Below are 22,167 nucleotides of genomic sequence, written 5' to 3'. Positions count from 1 at the left end.
ACCCAGCAAAAATAACCTATTGTTGAGAATGGGAAACAAGTTCTTTGTTGAGCATTTGTACTGCCTTTAATCATAACAAACTGCCGTAAATTATACAAAGACAGAATCCACCGAATGCATCAATGTTCAAAGAGAATATGAGACTACCTCCTATATATAAAGGAGCTATATATAATAAAGATAATTATGGTCAAATGTGACAAGTAGGTATGGGCTATATAAAGGATAAGGAGGTATGTATATATATATATATATATATATATACACACACATATATATGAAGGTAGTCTCATATATCACACACACACACACATATATATACTAGAGATAGAATAGTCTCATATATCTCACACACACACACACACACATACACACACACACACACACACACACACACACACACACACACATATATATATACTAGAGATAGAATCTTGCTACGTTGCCCAGGCTGGAATGCGGTGGCACAAAGCACAATCATAGCTACTATAGCCTCAAACTCCTGGACTCAAAGGATCCTCCTGCCTCAGTCTCCCAAGTAGCTGAAACTATAGACATACTGCTTTAACCAACTAGAAGATCCTTTTGAGTTCACTCTGCCTATTGTGTCTTGTGCTATGCAAAGTTCTCCTCTGAGCGCTTTGCCACATCTTTATTTTTTACTGCACACCATAACATCCTGTAGAATTTACTGGCTCAAATTTTATTATTAACACAAATATGAATGCTAAAATCATATGACAGAACTGTTGTAATCATCCAAATGATCCAGGGCATATTTACGTTAAGTTTTTGTTATTGAAGCAAAAACCTGGAACATAATTATTGCAAAAACAGTGTAGCCCCAGGTATCTCCAGGCCCCAATTTGAAAAACACTGCTGTAAGTGATAGAAAGCCATTTAACCATTTAAACTGTGGTGACATCCTTTTCATGTCAGGCAGAGCAATGCTGAACGCACTCTAATCTTTCCTGAATTAGTCAAGACTCATTATTCTAAATATTAACAATTTTCAGGCTCTATCAGAACCTCATCAAGGTGTGTCAGGATAGTCTCCCTATGCTAATTAGCCCCAAATTGCTGCATTAGCAGGCCACATATCAGCATTTGGTAGTTTCTTTTATCTTTATTTCTAACCATCAATTTCCTTTTATCTTGGTTTCTTTTTATCTTGAGAAACAATATCTTAAACTTCTATAATATATATTTCCTAATAATTTGTGAGAATTAAAACTTAGTGATTTATTGCATTAGTATCTGTCATTTAATTGCTCAATAAATATTAGATAATCACTTACATATAAGCAAATTTATCTCCAGATGGATCTGTCTACTAAGAGCTAAATTATACTTCTGCCTAGAAATCTCATAGGCATTGTAGTGGCTTGATTGTAAAAATGTCCCAATTCTTTATCTCTCCCTATAACCATGCCCTTTGCCATGTGACTTTGCTGCTCTTTCCACCAAGATGTGGTGTCTGCTTCGGGTGACTGACCATCCCAGTTTGCCCAGGACTGAGGGGTTTCCTTGCACATAGGACTAGAGTGCTGAAACCAGCAAAATCGTGGGCAAAACAGGATGAGTTGATCACCCCAAGTCCAATTCCCCTTTTGAATCTGGGCTGACCTCATGGCTAGCTTTGGTCAGTAGAATACAGTAGAAGTGACAGTGTACAAGTTCCAAGCGTGGATCTCAAAAGGCATCTTACAATTCTTCTCTTGCTCAGATCCCTGCCACTGCAGGCCACCTGCAGATTAGCCTGCTAGTTGATGAGATGGTCCAGTGACCCTTGTCACCTCAGCCAACAGCCAACCAACTGCCAGCCATAAGGGTGAGGCCATTCCAAACAAGCAAGCGTCCAATTCAGTCAGCCCTCCACAGACACATGAGCAAGCCTAGACATACAAACAATAAGAAATGCTTATTGTTTCAAGCTACTGAGTTTTGGGGTAACTTGTGACACAGAAGTAGCTAACTGATAGAGATACCTCAAACTCAGCATTAAAGCTAAACATATATCCCAGAGAAATGAAGGCTTGTGTTAACACAAAACATATACACAAGTGTTTATAGCAGCTTTATTCAGAATAATCAAAATCTGGAAAAATCCAGATGTCTTTCAATGGGTAAATGGTTAAACTGTGGGATATAATATCAGGGAATATTACTCAACAATAAAAAAGGATAAATTATTGTTACATACAACAATCTGGACAAATCTCCAGTAAATTATGTTCTCTGAGAAAAAAAAAAGCCAACCTCAAAAGCTTTCATACTATATGATTCCATTGATGTAACATTATTGAAATGATAAATTATAGGAATACAGAATAGATTAGTCAATATCCTTGTTGTAGGCCAAGCACAGTGGCACATTTCTGCAGTTCCAGCTACTGGGGAGGCTGAGTCAAGGGGATCACTTGAGCCCGGGAATTGTGGTCCAACCTGGGCAACATAGCAAGACTCTATCTCCTTAAAAAAAAAAAAAAAGTTGTTGATTTGCACTGTAACTTCACACTATCACTGGGGGAACTGTGGAAAGGGTACAAAGGATCACTCTTTATCATCTCTTACAACTGCATGTGAATCTATGATTACCTCAAAATTAAAAGTTTAATTTTAATTTTTTTTTTTTTGAGACGGAGTCTCACTCCGTTGCCCAGGCTAGAGGGCAGTGGCACGATCTAGGCTTACCACAACCTCTGCCTACCAGGTTCAAGCTATTCTCCTGCCTCAGCCTCCCAACTAGCTGGGACTACAGGCACGCCCCACCATGCCCAACTAATTTTTCTATTTTTAGTAGAGACAGGGTTTCACTATGTTGGCCAGGCTGGTCTCGAACTCCTGACCTCGTGATCCACCCGCCTCCACCTCCCAAAGTGCTGGGATTGCAGGTGTGAGCCACCGCGCCTGGCCAAATTTTTCTAACCTTTTGAATTTTCTATTGTTCTTGGGCCAAAAATCTATTAGGTCCTACATGATATATTCCCTGCCTACCTTGCCAGCCCCACCATACATACTCTCCTCATTCACTGTGGTCCGGCCCAGCTCACCTTCTTCCAGGTTTTCAAATGTACCTTTCAGACTCAGAACTTTGCACATACTATTTCTTCTTTTTATAATGCCTTTCTCTCAACTATTTACCTAGCTAACTCTCACTTACCCTTTAAGTCTTTTATATGTCATTTTTTCCCTTCAGTCACTATGTGATGGGGTTATTTCATACAATAAATACATGGTTCATAGCAACAGAGTTTACAGTATTCGGCCATCTGGGTCCAGGTTACTTTTGATGTTTATTTCCCTTTTGTTATCCCAAGACTTAAGTAAAACCTTGTTTAAACATCTCAGGATTCCAGCAGCTATTCTTTGGATTATGACAGAGTATCAAAAGTATAATAGAAACAAGAGTGAAACCTTTTACTGAGTTCAACCAGGGAAGGTAATTGCATAGTAAGAAATGCCCAGCCTGGCGTGGTGGCTCACGCCTGTAATCCCAGCACTTTGGGAGGCTGAAGTGGGCGGATCGCCTGAGGTCAGGAGTTCTAGACCAGCCTGGCCAACATGGAGAAACCCCGTCTCTACTAAAAATACAAAAACTAGCCAGGCATAGTGGTGCTCTCCTGTAATCCCAGCTACTCAGGGGGCTGAGGCAGGAGAATTGCTTGAACCCGGGAGGCAGAGGTTGCAGTCAGTCGTCCAAAATCACACCACTGCACTCTAGCCTGGGCAACAGAGCAAGACTCTATCTCAAAAAAAAAAAAAAAAAAAAGAAAAGAAAAGAAAAAAGAAATGTCCAAGGCCAGGTGCGGTGGCTCGTGCCTGTAATCCGAGCACGTTGGGAAGCCAAGGCGGGCAGATCACTTGAGATCAGGAGTTCAAGGCCAGCCTGGCCAACATGGTGAAATCCCATCTCTACTAAAAATACAAAATTTAGCCAGGCATGGTGGTGCAGGACTATAGTCCCAGCTACTCTACTGGGGAGGCTGAGGCAGGAGAATCACTTGAACCTGGGAGGTGGAGTTTGCAGTGAGCTGAGATCACGTCACTGCACTCCAGCCTGGGAGACAGAGCAAGACTCTGTCTCAAAAAAAGAAAAAAAAAGAAAAAAGAAAAAAAGAAATGCTCAAGATGAAACTACAAGGATACAACAGTCAGGGCTGTAAAGTCTAGCTGCCCCTTCCCCCACAGGCTGTCACACACATAGCACTTTTCATATACTAATATGTGCAATTTGTTAGCTTTACTATGAATTGGGTCAATGTAGATGAAGACCCTAAATGACCACTGGGTGTCATCACTGTCTTACACAAGACTTGATGTGGCTCCTTAGTATTCTATCTTTTCTGGAATGTGGTGATAAATTGTGCTCAGTTCTAAATGAAACCAAAGCACATCATCAATTCAGAACTTAGCTATGTAGTAACACCAGCAAGGAGTACACAACTGAGGACTGGGAAATAGGCAAAAACAATGTCTTGAAATGGCCCAAAATGACATCTCAAAGTTCATTCACTTAAGTTTGCATACTTTCCTCAAATGAAAGCCATTTGGGCCCTTTTAGTGGGAAGTTTCCTTTTTTTTTTCTTTTTCCTATTTGAAGTTATTTCATTATTAGTACCTCTTCTCTTTGTGCTGCCTTTGCCCTCGTTCATTCCATTATCCTAGGCACTGTCGTCCAAAAAACACTAAAGTAGTAAGTTGGCTTATCACCCCATGACAACTCCTAAGCATAATAAGCATGTGCCCAAGGCAAGAGTGACACTGACATGGAGGGGAGTGTCCCATGTGGCACAGTGACAAAATTTCTACAATCCATCACCTTTAAAAGGAAACGCATATGATTGGGGCTTAGACCTGAAAGAACCCCACTAATGATCATTTAAAGACTTATGTTCCTAAGGATAACAACCAGCTATGCTAACCTCTTTCTATTCATGGACTGAATGCACCTAGGAATCAAATGGTTTCAGGTCTGTGCTTGGCTTCCCATTCATCTGGTTTTCACAGATAAAGGATGTTCTGGACTTTTTCCTGTAATTTTTTTCCTAACAAAGTCATTGCATCCTAACTTCAAGGTCATTTTATTAGTTATAGTAGCTAAGCTGCCATATATATATGTATGTGTATATATACATATGTGTATATATATATATGTATGTGTATATATATATGTATATGTATGTGTGTGTGTATATATATATATATATATCCCAAAAGTCAGTATCTTAAAATGTAAGAAGTTTATTTCTTGGTCAGATAACCTTCCAAACAAGTGATGAAGATTCCCCCAGGCAGTGAGTCCCCTAGGGCCTCTAGGAGCTTCTAGGGCCATGTCATCTTCATGGTTGAAGTTGGTTCCAGACAGCGGAAGGAAAAAGAGAGCAGAGAGGAGTCTCAACTCTGTCTAAAAGGTCCTGTCCTGGGAGAGGCACACATGGCTTCCACTCATGTTCCCTTCTCTTGGATTGAATGACATGGTTACACATAAGTGCAAAGGGGGCTAGGGAGTAGTTTAGCTGCATTCCCCAAAAATCAGATTTGGAGAGACAACACTTGGTCCATTCCACAACTATCCATCAGTGGTCTAAGTGAAGTTTTGTTCAATTAAACATTAAACTGAGGCACACAGAAGTTAAATAACTTTCCCTAATTTATATAGTTAGCAAGTAGCCAAGTTAGGATTTAAGCCTAGAGCCCATACTTTTAAACACTGTATATATTAACTCTAAAAGTATTAACATCTAAAAGTATTGGCATCTATAGGCCAGGTGCGGTGGCTCACGCCTATAATCCCAGCACTTTGGGAGGCCGAGGTGGGCAGATCACGAGGTCAGGAGATTGAGACCATCCTGGCTAACATGGTGAAACCCTGTCTCTACTAAAAATACAAAAAATTAGCTGGGCGTGGTGGCGAGCGCCTGTACTCTGGAGGCTGAGGCAGGAGAATGGCATGAACCCAGGAGGCGGAGGTTGCAGTGAGCCGAGATCGCGCCACTGCACTCCAGCCTGGGCAACAGAGCGGGACTCTGTCTCAAAAAAAAAAAAAAAAAAGTATTGGCATCTATAATCATGACCTGAAGGCCCAGAAGGCATAAAAAAAAAAGAGTCACATATTTGGCCATACAAACTTAAAATATCTGAACTAGAAAAAAGAACAAACAAAAGTAAAAGAGAAGCAATTAACTTGGAATTAATATTGACTATAAACACAGTAATGAGTTAATCTCCAAAATATGTAATGATTTCCTGTAAATCAATTTTTTAAAAACAGAAAAATGGGCAGAGAACAAAAATAGGCAATTCACAGAAGAAAATCAAATGCCTATGTAAAAACACAAGCCAAGTATGCAATGGCACATGCCTGTAGTCCCAGCTACTCTGGAGGCTGAGGCAGGAGGATCACTTGAGCCCAGGAGTTCAAGATCAGCCTGGACAAAATATAGCAGAGCACCTCTCTGTAAAATGAAATGAAATGAAATGAAATGAAATAAAATAAAATAAAATAAAAAGACACACACTCTACTAATGTAAAGCCTTTGCAAGTTAAAATATGGCACTATTTTAAGCCTATCATATTCAAAAAACACTGAAGATTCCTAATATTCTCGGTGAGAGTGCTGAGAAATGAGTATAGAGCTTAAATTGCTTGTTTTTTAAGGGGAGCTTACTGGTAGCTATTAAAATGTTGACATACAATTCAGTTACTAGGATTCTAGTTTACAAATATAATTGAACATGTGGGCAAAGCTCTCCAGAAGACATTCACTCATGTGTTGTTTGTAAATATCGGAAATCATCTAGATGACAAGGCAAAAAAGATAGTCAAATAAGTGATGATACCTTCCTCACACAATCTCCTTAAGAAGAAAATGATTGCTCTGTAACTACTGACATAGAAAGAAAAGATTTCTAAAAAATGAAAATGATGGCCAGTCGCAGTGGCTCACACCTATAATCCCAGCACTTTGGGAGGCCGAGGCTGGCGGATCACTTGAGATCAGCAGTTGGAGACCAGCCTGGCCAACATGGTGAAACCCTATCTGTACTAAAAATACAAAAATTAGCTGGGCATGGTGGCACGTGCCTGCAATTCCAGCTACTCGGGAGGCTGAGGCAGGGGAATCACTTGAACCTGGAAGGCAGAGGTCGCAGTGAGCCAAGATGCACCACTGCACTCCAGCCTGGGCAACAAGAGGGAAACTCTGTCTCAAAAGAAAATAAATAAATAAATAAATAAATAAATAAAAGAAATAGAAATACAAATAAAAACTCTTACGTGTTTACACATTTGAAACATGCATAGGGTTTTATGCATTTGAAAACGCGTGCACAAGTACATGCAAACAATCTGACATACGGCAAACAATAACTGAGCCTATGCTGCCTAGGGTCAGTTCCCTGTGAATTACCTGCAAGGTTCTTCCCTCTGCTCCCTTCTCCATTTTCAAAGAAGCCAGCAGAAGCAGCCCAGGTGTAGCACACAGGGAAACTACGGAGAGGCTTGCCACGGCGGGATTTTGCCCTGCTTACTGAATGGGGCAGTCCTTGCCGCACGGGTTAGGAGCAGTGTTTGGCCTTTCTAAACTTCGGTGCTGCAGGCGGGCCCTGCACTTCCTCATCCACAGCGCCTGACCGCTTCACAACGCCCCTGGACCACCCACTGCCGCCTCGGAGGCCCACGCCCAAATCCCCTGGCCTGGTCTGGTCCACTGGATCCCGGAAACAGCGTCTGCCTTCACCTTGGCTGCCGCCAGGACAAGGCTTGCTTAGACACGAGTGAGAAAAGTGGGCCTACACCCTCTCCGCCTGGGCCTCCCTCCGCAGTTTAAAACCCATTCAGCTGAGGCCCGAGAATGCCGAGTCTCGTGGTAAACCTGGAGGCGATGAACATATAATGGTGTATTTCCAGGCAATAATCCCACAAGGAAGAGCTCAGTATCACCTGCATTCCACACATGCAAACGACGAAGCACGGAAATATTCAGTCCTTTCCCCAAGGCCACAAAGTCTGGCTCCCGAGCACACGTGTCAGCACATCCTCTTCACATCCATAGGAGGTGGCACAACCCTTTTGTTCTAAAATGAGAGAGTAGAAAGACTGTCAAAGAGAAGGGAATTTTGTGTCCAAGGGAAGTCTCTGAGTTCCAGATGTTTCCTTCCTAGTTCTCCCGTTTGGTGGTTGTGGTGATGGTGGTGGCGATGGGGTGTGTGTGTGTGTGTGTGTGTGTGTGTGTGTGTGTGTGTGTGTGTTTTGCTTTAACCACTGAATAGACACTAAACTGAAAAGGGTCTAAGGCCTGCGAGGCTCTGAAAGTTCCAGAAGCATGCTACACTGACAACCCAACGCTGAGAACACCTAGGGCCGGCACGTGGGTTCACCTCTGCAGCTCTTAAGGGGAGGAGTTGTGGTTTCAATCTGACAGCTGGAGCCAATCAACACCGGACATACGGAACACCCGAGCGGGGTCCAAGACCCCGGGGACGTTCCCCTCCCGGCTACCCTTACCTCCTCGTTTCCAGTCCCCCGCCCCGCCGCCCCCCACGCACAGCCCCTTCCTGGCCCCCCTGGAACGCCGGGCACAAATGGTCCTCAGTTCAGGGGCGGGAAACCTCGGAGATTTTTTTTTTTTTTTTACATTTTTTTAAATTTTAAGTTCGGGGTACATGTGCAGGATGCGCAAGTTTGTTACATAGGTAAAGGTGTGCCATGGTGGTTTGCAGCACCTATCAACCTATTACCTAGGTGTTAAGCCCAGCATACATTAGCTGTTTTTCCCGAGGCTTTCCCTACCATGCTCCCCACCCCCACCCCCACCCCCGACAGGCCCCAGTGTGTGTCGTTCCCCTCCCTGTGTCCACGTGTTCTCTGAGATTGTTTTCTTTCGTGATAACAAACCTTGTTGCAGTCTTCTCATATCTCAATGTGAGTGCTGCTGAAAGTGCAAAGTGAACATCTCAGCGGTCTGAGCTTTTGTTCCTGGAGGGGGCAGGGGCGGTGGGGAAAGGAGGAGGGAGTAATTTATTCCATCAGCATTTGCAGGTCTCAGGACCTGGACACTGAGATGTGGCAGCTTTTCACCATCTAAGGGGAATGGGTTTCTCTCGCCCTTGGAAGCTCACCCACCTGTGGCCTGCCTATGGGGCCTGTGAGCTGGGATCCCACGGTTAGGCCACCGGATCAGTGTGCCTCAGAGCCTGGGCGACCCCTCGCCCCATAGAGGGCGCCCTCCTGGGTCAAGGGCCCTAGCTCTCACTCTCTTTGCTTTAACCGTTGAACAGACAATAAAGTGAAATGGACCTGACTAGAGTCTGTTAGATCTGGAAGGCAAAAAGGCGAAATTGGCTCTGATAGCACCGGAAGCCCAGCGCCGCGGAAAGGCCATGGCTGGGAGCGTCGAGTAACCGATGATTCCGGTTCAAGCCCCTGGGGTTTACTTACACTCCAGCAGGGAGCAAAGATAAATTGGGGCGGAATCCCAGGGGGAACAAAACATCCGGTCCCCAAGCTTGGCTTCACGTGCCAAGCCAGGGGGCACCCGCCTCCTGCCCTCTCCGCAGAGGCTCGAGTCTGTTGGGGAATCTTCCCGGGGCTACCCTCTGCGCAGCCGGGCGGGCCTCCTCCTCTCCCAGGGGAACCCCCCTTCCAGGACTCTCCTTGGGGAGAGAGGGGCGCGGTCGCCCTCAGGACGGCCAATGCCCCTTCCAATCTGTTCCGCGGAGCTGGCAGCACCAGGCCCGGGAGAGGTAAGTGTGGTGCCGCCTTCTCTTGCGTCCCCTGGCCGGAAACAGCCCAGAGCGACAGCGGCCTTGCCTCCGTGGCCCAGATCTGAGGTCGGACTCTGCTGCGCGTCCGTAATCATGTGACTGGCTCTAGGCCTTGGTTTCCTCAATGTGGGTGATATTGTACCCACCCTACAGGGCGATTCCCAGGAGTCAGTGAGATGCCTGAGGTAAAGGGCTTGGCAGAATGCTGGGCGCTCAGTAAGTACACGCGGGCAATCGTTCTCTGCACTAGACTGCACGCTGCTGGAAGACAGTGCCTGGAGGCAGGTGGAAGAGGAATGGCTGACTGAGACTCTCAAGCTCGGGAGCCAGGAGGGAGTGTGGAGCCGAGGATGCGGGCCGGGAGCGGTGGCTCACGCCTGTAATCCCAACCCCAACACTTTTGGAGGCCGAGGTTGCAGGATCGCTTGAGCCCAGGAGTTTGGGAACAGCTTGAGCCTCCGCATAGTGAGGCCCCATCTCTACAAAATAAAAAAATTATCTGGGCATGGTGGCATATGCCTGTGGTCCCAGCTACTCCGGAGGCTGAGGCAGGAGGATCCCTTGAGCCCAGGAATTCGAGGCTGCAGTGAGCTGTGATCGCGCCACTGCACTCCAACCTGAGTGAGAGATTGAAACTCTGACTCTTAAAAAAATAATAATAGGCCGGGCGCGGTGGCTCAGGCCTGTAATCTCAGCACTTTGGGAGGCCAAGGCGGGAGGATCATCTGAGGTCCGGAGTTCGAGACCAGCCTGACCAACATGGAGAAACCTCATCTCTATTAAAAATACCAAAAAAAAAAAAAAAAAAAAAAATAGCAGGGCGTGGTGGCACATGCCTGTAATCCCAGCTACTCGGGAGACTGAGGCAGGAGAATCGCCTCAGTTGCGGAGGCTGCGGTGAGCTGAGATAGCGCCATTGCACTCCAGCCTGAGCAACAAGAGCAAAACACTGTCTCAAAATAATAATAATAATAATAATAATAATAATAATAATTTTTAAAATGGTAGAAACCCGAGACAACCTCTGAGCTGGGGAGCCGTGGCAGCAGAGACCAGAGGACCCACCCATTCCCTGCACAGGCCGAGTTTTAGCCCCCCAAGAGTGATTCCATTGTGTCCTCTGGCCAGGTACATGCAGGAAAAGAAAAAATGTGAAATCCCAGGACGCAGATCCCGAGTTACGGGTCCCGTCTGCCTACCGGCCCAAGGGGCTTCGGAGAGCTGATGGCTCCCGGACTCCCTCGAGGCTGCCTTAGGGGCCGCAAGGAAAATCAGATTGAGGAGACCAGCAATGCGAAAGGACCTGGCCAGAGTTGTCCCAAGAAGCTGCAATTAGCCAATGAAGTAAGAACAAAAGCACTGCCGGTTTGGTCGCAAAGGCTGAGCTGGGAGGTTCTCATAACCAAATCCCCGCCCTCTTCCAACGTCTTTGAGTTTTAGGACAAATCCCAAAGGGATTCGAAAGCGCAGGTTCCTAGAGCTATTACTTCGGGGACGAAATCACAAAGGTACCGAAATTGGCATTGCCTCTTGGACCAGCGGCCCGGAAACTCGCGTCTTCGGGACCCTCGACGAGACTGTGAGCAGTAGGAGCAGCAGCGCATGCGGCCCCTCCATCCCCAGAGTGAGGAAGGAGAGTGAAAATGGGCCTGGCCCCGCCACGCACTGAGGGCACCCGGGCGCCCACCCCCGCTCCCTGCCGGCAGGAGGCATCCTCTCCCCAGTAATACCCAACTGGGCTGGCTTTCTGTGCAGCGGAGGACGCCCAATAGCCCGGCAGAGGCAAAGCGCCGAGCTCGGCGAAGGCTGGAATCCTGCCCCAGGCTAGCGGTGGGGCAAGGGGCTGAGAGCAAAGCGCAGACCTGTCCTCTCCAGCTCGCCGTCTTCTGGAGACCTGGAGCTGTTCAACTAAGGCTTACCATAAATACCCTTGTGATTTGTGCTATGGCAACAGAGAAAGGCGGCTGCCTGGCAAGGGGGGAGGGGCACCCAACTCAAAAGAAGTAGTTTCCGTTCTCAAGCCTCAGCGGCCATCTATACAATGAGAATGATGATTCTATCCCTACCTGGCGCAGGGGTTGGCGTTAGGCTCCTACGAGGGGAGACGCCACAGCGCGGCGACAGCCTGGGACAAGCGATCCAAAGCAGAAGAAAGTCTCAGCGATGAGATTCGAACACGCAAGGCCAGAGCAGAAACTTCAGGCTCCCGTTATTTACCCCCACCGTTCTCTAGGTTCCTGCGGAGCAAAAGAATGCCGAAGTCACAGAAATCCGAAAACGGAGAAGGGGAAAGAAAATGCCCTGGGGCAGAAGAGATAGCTGGCCGCCCTCAAGCACCAGTGTTCCCCCAAACTCGTTTGAAGCCTCCCCTTCAATCCTCTCAGATCACTAAGGAGATGGGCGTCACTCTGACTGTAGACAAAACTGTCAATTCCCTATGCCACTGCTTCCCTGACTTTAGATCAAAGTAAGCAAATCGTTTGGTCATTGTGATACAGTAATCAGATAATTTGGCTAAACCCAGACTTGTGTTCAAATTATCAGAACTGATACCTCAAGTCTCTACTTGATTCTCCAAATGCAGTTGTGGGTTCTGTCTCCCTTTCCCCCTCCCTCACACTCTCCTCGCTTGCTCGTTGCCTCTGGTCTCTTCTTTGCCCCCTCTTTGCCCCCTCTTTGCCCCATGTACACAATCCCTTGTTTTCCAGATAAAGTCGTTTCCTTCCAGAAAGAAACCATTTTCCAGATCCCAGCTGATCTAGACTTTGGGCTGCTAATTAATGGAAGTTACTGAATAAATAAAATACAACAAATATGCCATCATGAAAAAGCCTGGAGAACATATTTAGGGTGGGAACAAAGAACAGAGAGAAGACATGGCGGTTGGATTTTTTTTTTTTTTTTTTTTTGAGACAGAGTCTCGCTCTGTCACCCAGGCTGCAGTGCAATGGCATGATCTCGGCTCACTGCAACCTCTGCCTCCCGAGCTCAAGCGATTCTCCTGCCTCGGCCTCCCAAGTAGCTTGGATTACAGGCTCCCACCAGCACACCCGGCTAATTTTTGTATTTTTAATAGTGATGGGGTTTCATTATGTTGGCCAGGCTGGTCTCGAACTCCTGACCTCAGGTGATTTGCCCGCCTCGGCCTCCCAAAGTGCTGGGATTACAGGCGTGAGCCACCGTGCCGGGCAGGCGGTTGGATTTTTAAAATTGTCTTTTTCAGGGAATTTTTTTCTACATTAGGTCAAAGCAGCAACCACTGTGGTGATAGAAAGAGTTGGAATTTGAAGTCAAAACACCAAAAGGCGGGCAGATCACGAGGTCAGGAATTCGAGACCAGCCTGACCAACATCGTGAAACCCCATCTCTACTAAAAATACGAAAATTAGCCGGGGGTGGTGGCGCGCGCCTGTAATCCCAGCTACTTAGGAGGCTAAGGCAGGAGAATCGCTTGAACCCAGGAGGTGGAGGTTGCAGTGAGCCAAGATGGCGCCACTGCACTCCAGCCTGGGTGACAGAGTGAGACTCCGTCTCAAAAAAAAACAAAAACAAACAAAAAAACACCAAAAGGCAATCATGTTTCAATATCAAGAGGTTGGTTTTGCAGCTGAGGATCACAAAGTAGGCAGAGAGCCGCATAAAGCAATGCAGGTGGGTGGAGGTGAACTCCACCTCCAACGTTTCTCATAAGCTGGCTCTTTCCATCTGGGGGCCTTCCTTAACCATAAAAAAGCTGGGAACTAAATCCAGGTAGACTTGAAGGCGCATTGCCTATCTCATTATTTCTCTGTGTGAATGCTGGAGTTTTAATTACACACTTGCTTTTTCTGGGGAAGAAGACCAAAGATCATATTTTTGAAGGTATCAACTTGTTTTCTATCAGACAGTTGTTTTAACAAGTTCTTTCAGCTACATGTTATGTCTTTAGGAAAGGGTGCTTCAGATGGCGCGCACTAGCACAATTTTGTGGCTTTTAATTACTATTTTGTTCTTTTGGGGGGTTTCAGAGGCTGGCGCCTGGGCGTGATTAGACCGTCTACCCCGCCCCCCGCAACCTCGCACACTGCCCACCAGGTGGCGCCAAAAAGCAAGCGCTGCCGCAGGAACTTCGGACTTGGGAGTCCAGCAAGTCGTGCAGTCCATCACCGTCGGGCCAAGGTTTCCAACAACAAGGTTATAGAGACAGAGGAAGTCGCCATTTCCGATTTTTTAAAAAACAGGAGAAGGAAAAGAAAAAATTGCAATGATAGGGTAGAACAGGGTCCTAACATGCAAAACTGTAAAACAGGATTAAATTCAACAAACCAGATAAAACTTTTTATATTAATTGTAAATTTACGGAGAAGTGATAAATCTAGTATCTACTTGATAAATCTATAATCTCACCTATTATCCTATTTCCTTTTTCGCAAGAGCATCGAATTTTCAAGGCCAACTGGTGAACCTTTCCACCCGAAGGAGGAAGTCCTCGGGATGGCTTTCAGGGTGTCATTTACTTATCAAACATATATAATTACTCAGAGCCTCGCGTGCCGGGAAAGTACCAGGGAAAGTGGTTTCAAATATAGTATTAGCAATAATACCTTTAAGTTTATGTAGCTTCTCTTTCAAGCAACAAGGAAAACCCGTTTAAATATTATATAATTAATCGTCCTAATATCCCTGCGGATTGGTTAGGAAGGGGGCATTACACGTGGTTTGTGGATAATTAAATCAATTGATTATGTCAAGTGCCGAGTGACTAACAAGAATAAATGCCAGACACTTCGAGGAAAACTGGAGATAAAGCTGGTTGGACTCTGGGTACCGATGTACTTTAATGTGTTTGAAAACTGACCTCGGACATGAAAGTACGAATCACTGGAACTGGCACTTGCACACAGAATGCGATGGGGGACTCCACTTCTTCCTCTGAGGCAAAACGCCAGTCTGTCTCCACGCCTTCTGTCTTCCTGCTGCGGGCCACCCTGACTCCTCGCTACCTCGACCCCTCGCCTCGCTGCTCACATTCAGCGGCAGTCTGTTTGCACCTGGGGCCGCTGCAGCCGCAGCCGCAGCCACAGCGCCCACCATGTGACGCCCGCCCCCTGGCCGGGCGTTCCCGGAGCTCCGCGGCCGTTTGCTTCTGATTGGCTGTTGCTAGGTGACGTCGCCAGCGCTCACGTGACGAGTGTTAAATGCCCACACTGCAGGATCCCGCCCGGCAGACAATCGTAAAGCCGATCGGGGCCGCTCACCTGCTCCCGCCTCCCAGAGCCCCGACCGGGCCCAGCCACCCCTGCCCCCTCCACTGCCCGCCCCCCGCCAGAGCCCGCGCTCGCCCTGGGCAAGGAGCCGAGCGGGCCCAGAGGCCGAAAGAGGATGCGACCAGAGGCAGCTGTCCCGAGCAGCGCACGGTGATCGCCTCCCCCGGAGGAGGAGGTGCCTAGACGGTTGCCTCCTTTCTTGTTTCCCCACACCACCCCCGTAATTACATTGGCTGCTGGAGGGGACCGGGAGAGACAGAGGAGGCGCCTGGCTTCCCCCGCACGCCCGCCACCTCTGCTCTTTCCCGTCTCGGGCCAGGATGACTGGAGTCTTTGACAGTCTAGTGGCTGATATGCACTCGACCCAGATCGCCGCCTCCAGCACGTACCACCAGCACCAGCAGCCCCCGAGCGGCGGCGGCGCCGGCCCGGGTGGCAATAACAGCAGCAGCAGCAGCCTCCACAAGCCCCAGGAGTCGCCCACCCTTCCGGTGTCCACAGCCACCGACAGCAGCTACTACACCAACCAGCAGCACCCGGCGGGCGGCGGCGGCGGCGGGGGCTCGCCCTACGCGCACATGGGTTCCTACCAGTACCAAGCCAGCGGCCTCAACAACGTCCCTTACTCCGCCAAGAGCAGCTATGACCTGGGCTACACCGCCGCCTACACCTACGCTCCCTATGGAACCAGTTCGTCCCCAGCCAACAACGAGCCTGGTATGCATAACGCTGGAGTCAAGAGTGCCGAGTGGGTCTAGTTAATGGGATGGATGGGTAAACGTGTTTGGGGCGGGGGGCCGTCGAAAGCCCTGGATTTTCACGCTGCCTGCTCACCGCCCGCTTGTGCCCTTTACCCTCTTCAGCCTCCAATCTCCCGCAGGTCGCCGGTTACGTCCCTCTCTCCGTTGGTGGGACCTGGTGGCCTCAAGAGCCAAGTGGGCGTGCTCTGCCTGCCTCATAAGGGCATCTCCTTGCCACCTGCTTCTTTCTTTTGGGTGTGCACTTGTCTCCCCCTTCCCTGGAGAGTTCAGCTCCCGGGGTCTGTGGAGGCTCCGATCGCACACTGCGAAGTTGCGCCTGCCCGTGGCGCCGCAGTTCAGTGTACCCACCTCCTTGCTCAAGCCAAGTCCCCCCCGCCGGGCCCTCTAGGAGGGCGGGAACTCCAGGACCCCTGGGTTGCGCTGTTCTTACGATTCCGTATCGTTGCAGAGAAGGAGGACCTTGAGCCTGAAATCCGGATAGTGAACGGGAAGCCAAAGAAAGTCCGGAAACCCCGCACCATCTACTCCAGTTTCCAGCTGGCGGCTCTTCAGCGGCGTTTCCAAAAGACTCAATACCTGGCCTTGCCGGAGCGAGCAGAGCTGGCGGCCTCTCTGGGCCTCACGCAGACTCAGGTGGGGCTCGCGCCCTGCGGGGGCGAGGAGAGCGCGGGCCTGAGGTGGCTGGGAAGCAGGCGGGTTCAGGACAATGCTTTTTAAAGTTTATTTTAAGTAATTTTAAGGATTTCCAGGCCCGCGCCTCGAGCGGCCCTAAGTAAGCTTCTAGGCCCAAAGCCGTAAACCCCCAAAGGGCCGCCGTGGGAGGGAAGGAAAGGGACCGGGTGGACAGAAATCCCGTACCTCTCGCTACTGATTAAGCGGATGAAATAACTGGCCCTCCTCACCCTCCCGCTGTCACCATCATCACAGTGCGCATACACCAGCAGTCCTGGCCTTTTGGCAATTACCTCCGCAGGGAGCAGGAACCTGCAGAGCCTCGAAGGCCGCCGCCTGTGATCCTCTTATCTCCCCAGGGCGCTCGCTGCCCACCTCTAGCCAGCGGTTTTTCTCTGCTTTCTTTTTTCTCCTCTTCGAACTCCTACTGCCCCAAGACTAGGTTCCTCCACTAATGCTCAGGTCTTTTTCCTCAAAGGTCAAAATCTGGTTCCAGAACCGCCGGTCCAAGTTCAAGAAGATGTGGAAAAGTGGTGAGATCCCCTCGGAGCAGCACCCTGGGGCCAGCGCTTCTCCGCCTTGTGCTTCGCCGCCAGTCTCAGCGCCAGCCTCCTGGGACTTTGGTGCGCCGCAGCGGATGGCGGGCGGCGGCGGTCCGGGCAGTGGCGGCAGCGGCGCCGGCAGCTCCGGCTCCAGCCCGAGCAGCGCGGCCTCGGCTTTTCTGGGCAACTACCCCTGGTACCACCAGGCCTCCGGATCCGCCTCACACCTGCAGACCACGGCGCCGCTGCTGCACCCCACTCAGACCCCGCAGCCGCATCACCACCACCACCATCACGGCGGCGGGGGCGCCCCGGTGAGCGCGGGGACGATTTTCTAACCCCAGGGAGAACTCGTCAGAGACTGAGAGCAGAGACCAGTTATCCTCATTGCTTACCCGGAGCCGGGGTTCCGTCCTCCCGGGCCGCTGACACCGCCCACCTCTCCCGGAGGCTGCGACCTGCAGTGGCCCGTCTCAGGCCTTGCTCTCTCCCGGGGCCACCAAACGGGCCCTTCTCTCGGGGGAACCGGACAGCAGCTTGGTGAAGGCCTCCTTAAAAGGCCGCATTTCTGACCTGAGCCCCGGGTCTCGGCTGTTTCGAGCCCCACCTCGGACTTGCCTTCCCTCCCCGGCGGGTGAGCCTGTCTGGCGCCTTCCACGCCCCGGGCTGAGAGCTGGGTCCCGGGAGATGGACGCCTCCCAGGTGCGCGAGGCTTCCCGGGCGCTCTGAGGCTTCTTTCTCCTCGCCCGCCCCCCGGGCTCAGATCGGACGCTGCAGTTATTGACCTCCCGGTCCCGCCTGCCCGCCCTCCCCCACGTGGCCCCTTGACCCGGGCGGCCCCGCCGCTTCTTTCCTCCCTGCAGTTCCCAGCCCTCGGAGCCCTCATCCCTTACCTTACCCCACCGCGCTCCCCCAGGAGCGCTCCCTCAGCTCTCTCCTCATCCATCACCAGTGGAGTTTTTTTATTTTTATTTTTTTAAAAGTTTAGGTGCCTTTGCGGATGACCTCATTTTGATGTTGAAAAAATGATTTTTTGATATGTGAACACTGCAAAAATGTGTTTAAATTATCTTTTTTAAAACCTATTCAGGATTATTAGCCTGGACTTGGACACAGAGTTTGTAAATAAAGGTGTCTGTGCAGATTTTCCCACTGATTTATTTGTATAAAAATACTCATCTTTTCAGACTTTTTTGTAAACCCCCAGTTGTGAAAACTGCAGTTTAGCAGTGACCTCAGCAACCCCTCCTTTTTATTTTTTCCTTTAAAAACACTTCAGTTAAATTAAGCTACTGATTTGGATTTGTTTTATCGTATCTTAAAGTCTTTGTTGTTGAAATGAAAGGTATTTTGGGGTTATTTATTATGAAAACAACATGCTCTTAATGTTGATTTTACAATATGAAGAGATTATTTAAATAAATTATTGTTTTCATTGGATGTGTGCCCTTTTTTCTTGGTGCTAGGGTCCGGTGAGTCACGTGCTTAGAGCTCAAGCCGCTGCCCAGGCCGGGAAGCCAGCCGGCCGAGAGCTACGTTTACATCTTTCCAAGGCTGCGACACCGCGAGGTGCGGCTAGGAGAAGACAGGCGCCCTGGGTGTGGGGCTGCACCGGGGGTTTCACGCCCCGCCCCCTCCCGAGTCCCCGCGAGGGGTTCTCCGGCCGGCGGCGGGGTGACTCACTCAGCGCGGAGCGGCTCCAGCCTCCGCCTGCCCGGCCTCTCCGGCGCCGGCGCCGCCGCCACCGCCCCCGCGCCCGCCTAGATGGCCAGGCTCGGCATCCCAGCCGCCGCGGGGGACCTCCCGTCAGGGACCTGAGCTCTGCAGCAGCCTGAGGGTCGGACCCCTACTTTGAACCTTCCCCTCCGTTTGTCCCACGGCACTTCGGGACTGAACTGAGAGCTCTGTGAGTCACCCTCGGGAGGCATGGTTGGCTGCTCTGGAATGCAAGCCGACCCCAACGGCACGGGGCTGTGCTCGCACGCGCGTGAACACACAATCACACACTGAGCACACTGTTACAGGCCCATCTATACTAGCACACATTCACCCATACTGATACACACTCTCACAGTCACACTCATGCTCAAATATTCTCAGGCGCACACACGATGACACACACTCGAACACCGTCACATCACACACTCATACTCCGTCACACTCTTACCCACAACACTGACACATGAACTCATGCACACTCGCATTCACACCCTTACACACTGATAGACAAACTCACATATGCACACTCATATATACACACTCACAGACTTATATACACTGGTATGAGAGTGACATCTTTCCACTTCATACTCTTGAGGGGGGAGAATGTCCACACACCATTGGGCTCTGCTTTCTACCTTGGGCCCCACACAACCAGCTTCCAACTTGGGAGGTGACCCTACTTTCTGGCATTCCCTACAAAGGCCAGGGGTTGGTGGTTATGAAGGCCTGAACTAAAAGTCCCTTTCCCTGAAAGTGCTAGGGCCCACAGTTGGAAGCTTCCTGGCTTCAATCACTGACTGTGTGACCTTGGGGAACCCATTTAACCACTCTGTGTTACAGTTTGCAGATCTGCAAGATAGGAGAAATATTAACAGCTATAGCTTGGAGTTGTGAGCATTTAATGAGGCAACAATGTAACAGTGCCTGGCACATGGTAACAACTCACTAAATTTTATCTATTTAATATTTAGTGTTACTGTTTTATCACACTGCCCCCAGAGAGGGATATGAAACCCACAGTTACCCAGATGCTTTCCAACTTCACCTTGTGTGGAAGAGCAGCAAGCTGGGGCTGGGAGAGCCCCTTTCTACCTGGGGTTTGAACCTCAGCCATGCCCTCTGAAGGGACTCTCCCCTACTGCAGAGGGGCTGGGTACAAGCCACAGAGCCCCACCTGCCAGGTCTAGGCTTCGTCTCCTCTAGGATGAGGCCATTTGCGTGTGTGTCTTCAACTTACCTGCCAAAACCAGACACGGGGCGAAGGTGACTTTCTGGGCTCAGTGGCATCATCCTGAGGAGAATCATGACTTTTCCGAGCAGATTGCTTTGGGGCCTTCTCTGAGTCTGGTTTACAACCGTGTGGTCCAGAGAGTTGCGGCTTTGGAAAAAGCAGGGAGGCTACACGATCGTGTCCCATTGCATTTTTGCACATTGCATTTTTGCATTGTTTTCCCAGGCTAGGGAGGCCTGGGTTGAAGCCCATTGACCTGTGATCCTGGGTTTCCCTAAGCAGCCGCTGCCTGGCAGACCCCCATCCCTGTCCACCACCCGCACCCCAGCTCCAAATTCTGTGGGTTTTTTTTTTTTTAGTTCCACTAACTGGTGCCAGCCTTCCTCCTGAGGGTGACTGTGCCCTCCCCTCCTTTGCGCGCACTCCCCTCCCTCCTCCCGAAACCAGCGGGGAGAGACGGGCAGTAAATTGGCTGGTGTCGAGGATCTGCAGCAGACAAGATGATTAAGAGGCCTACGCTGGAGAGCCCGGGGCAGGGAATGTCAGCCCAAGTTGGAATCACGCAACAGGCCTTGGCATGAGCCAAGCCTGGGAGTCGGGAGGGCGGGCGCTTCCAGCTCCGGGGTGGGCTGAGGCCCCACAGACTCGCCGGAGTCACCTAACCCGGCACCCAGCGACGACAGGGTCGGGCCGGGCCACGATGCACCTTTCCCCAGGGAGCCTGCGAAGCCGAGAGCAGGAGAGTGAAGGGCCAGAGGAAGGGGGTGTTTCCGCAGACCACGAGAAGGGCAAAGAGAAGGGGTTGCAAGGACGCGCCCAGGTCCCAGAAATGAGGGGGCGGAAAGGGGGAGGGGTGGGCAAAGGAGGAAACAAAGCCTGGCTCCTGGAGGCGGGGGCCGGCTCCAGCCCCGCCGGGGGCGACGCGCTGGCAAGCCTTTCTCACAGTCTCCCGGCCCGCCCGGAGACGCGGAGTCCTGTGATCAGCCCGCCGCCGCGCAGACACGCTCCCCCCATGCTCTACTGAGCTCCCCAAAGCGCGAATGAAAAATGGAAATGGGAAGCAGCGATCTCGGCTCTCTACACTGGGAAACTAGCCGTGCTCAGAACACACATAAATCTCCATTGTAATCTCCTTCCAACTGCTCGCGTGAAATATCAGGCCAGAGACAGGATATGACAAGCGCTGGGAAGCAGGGGGAGGGAAGCCGAAGAGTGAGGGGTGCACGGCCCTCTCCACTCCACCCTCTGGCAGGGCTCTCCCAACTCAGGCAGAGCGCGGGCACTGAGCTACAGGGCCAACTGCCTGCCGCCCAGGTGCTCCCGCGCCCCCCGCCCCTTCAATCCCCTTCTCCCCGCAACCCCGCTGCACGCTCTGCCCACAGCCACCTCGCCCCAGCGCGGCGCTCCGCTGGGCGCAGACCCCCCTCCGGCTGCGCGGAATTCCCGCCGCCGGCCCCGAGATTCCGGGATGGGAAGAGCAGAAAAGAGAGGGAATGGATCCCAGGCCTCACCAGCCCTACTGCAATGTGGGACCATTTAGAAGGCTTCCCCTAGGCCTTCTTTCAGGATCACTTGTGAAAATTGTGAATATCCGCCCTGTGTAACGATCCCAGACTGATGGAGCGAATTTGGGAGAAATATCAGGTTTGGTGGAGGCGGAGAGAACGGGGGAAGACTGGAACTTTGTTTACAAACAGTTCGGTGGTAGAAGACGAGGGGCAGAAGAGGCGGGTGGAAAGAGAAGCCCTGAAGTGCTCCCCTCCGCCCAAGAGAACAATGTCGGGGAGCAAGAAGCCCCGTCCCCTCTCAAAAAGTCGTTCTTAAGGGCAGTAAAACTCGAGTGCAACTCTCCCACTCCTGGTGTCCCCCGCACTCGCTCAAAAGTCACAAGCCCGCTCCTTTCCCTCCAGGGAACAGCGACCACCAGTGGCTTTAACCTGTTTAGGGTCAGAGACTCCTTTGAGAATTAAGCTACAGATCCTCTCCTCCTCCAAAAATACGGATAGGTCCTTTCCCTTCGAATTCAACTTTGGGGTCCAGGAATCCTAGAAGCTGTAGGATGGGGCGCTATCCTGGGGGCCGCGTTACTTCCAGCCTTGGCGCTAGGGCACTAGGTGCTGCGGGGACTGGGGGCCTCTAGCAGGATCCTAACACCCAAAGCAGCCCCAGGGAAGCCTCTGCCTGGCCGACCTTTCCCTTCCCTCCCCACCCAGGATCTGACAGTC

At 50.4% G+C, this 22,167-nt stretch overlaps 1 protein-coding gene and 1 long non-coding RNA gene across 3 annotated transcripts; one reads left to right on the top strand and one right to left on the bottom strand.

Annotated features, from left to right (window-relative positions):
- Positions 1 to 7,290: 7,290 nt before the first annotated feature.
- Positions 7,291 to 14,847, bottom strand: LOC129488051 (uncharacterized). Of its 2 annotated transcripts, none has more exons than XR_010122168.1 (3): positions 14,606 to 14,847; positions 11,835 to 12,005; positions 7,291 to 8,079 (listed from the first exon to the last, which is right to left on the bottom strand). It is a non-coding gene; the product is annotated as an uncharacterized lncRNA (long non-coding RNA). The 2 variants fall into 2 exon arrangements; XR_008659569.2 differs by lacking the exon at positions 14,606 to 14,847 and adding an exon at positions 13,840 to 13,935.
- A 126-nt stretch (positions 14,848 to 14,973) lies between these two features.
- DLX2 (distal-less homeobox 2) lies at positions 14,974 to 18,429 on the top strand. The gene is made up of 3 exons (XM_055287822.1): positions 14,974 to 15,731; positions 16,224 to 16,408; positions 16,926 to 18,429. Exons 1-3 carry the CDS (start codon positions 15,335 to 15,337, stop codon positions 17,325 to 17,327), a joined length of 984 nt encoding a protein of 327 aa, XP_055143797.1. The 5' UTR covers positions 14,974 to 15,334; the 3' UTR covers positions 17,328 to 18,429.
- Positions 18,430 to 22,167: the final 3,738 nt, after the last annotated feature.

This window comes from Symphalangus syndactylus, chromosome 8 (assembly GCF_028878055.3).
Source record: "Symphalangus syndactylus isolate Jambi chromosome 8, NHGRI_mSymSyn1-v2.1_pri, whole genome shotgun sequence".
Lineage (NCBI taxonomy): Eukaryota > Metazoa > Chordata > Mammalia > Primates > Hylobatidae > Symphalangus > Symphalangus syndactylus.
The sequence above is the reverse complement of the archived record's forward strand: the minus strand, read 5'-3'. Positions and strand labels throughout refer to the sequence as shown.

What these genes read in the sequence shown, in the direction of transcription:
- DLX2 (XM_055287822.1), top strand. Translation starts at nt 15,335, where the DNA reads ATGACTGGAGTCTTTGACAGTCTAGTGGCTGATATGCACTCGACCCAG. An exon ending in CCCAGCCAACAACGAGCCTG is followed by an intron (nt 15,732 to 16,223) that starts GTATGCATAACG and finishes GTATCGTTGCAG; the next exon opens with AGAAGGAGGACCTTGAGCCT. An exon ending in TGGGCCTCACGCAGACTCAG is followed by an intron (nt 16,409 to 16,925) that starts GTGGGGCTCGCG and finishes TTTTCCTCAAAG; the next exon opens with GTCAAAATCTGGTTCCAGAA.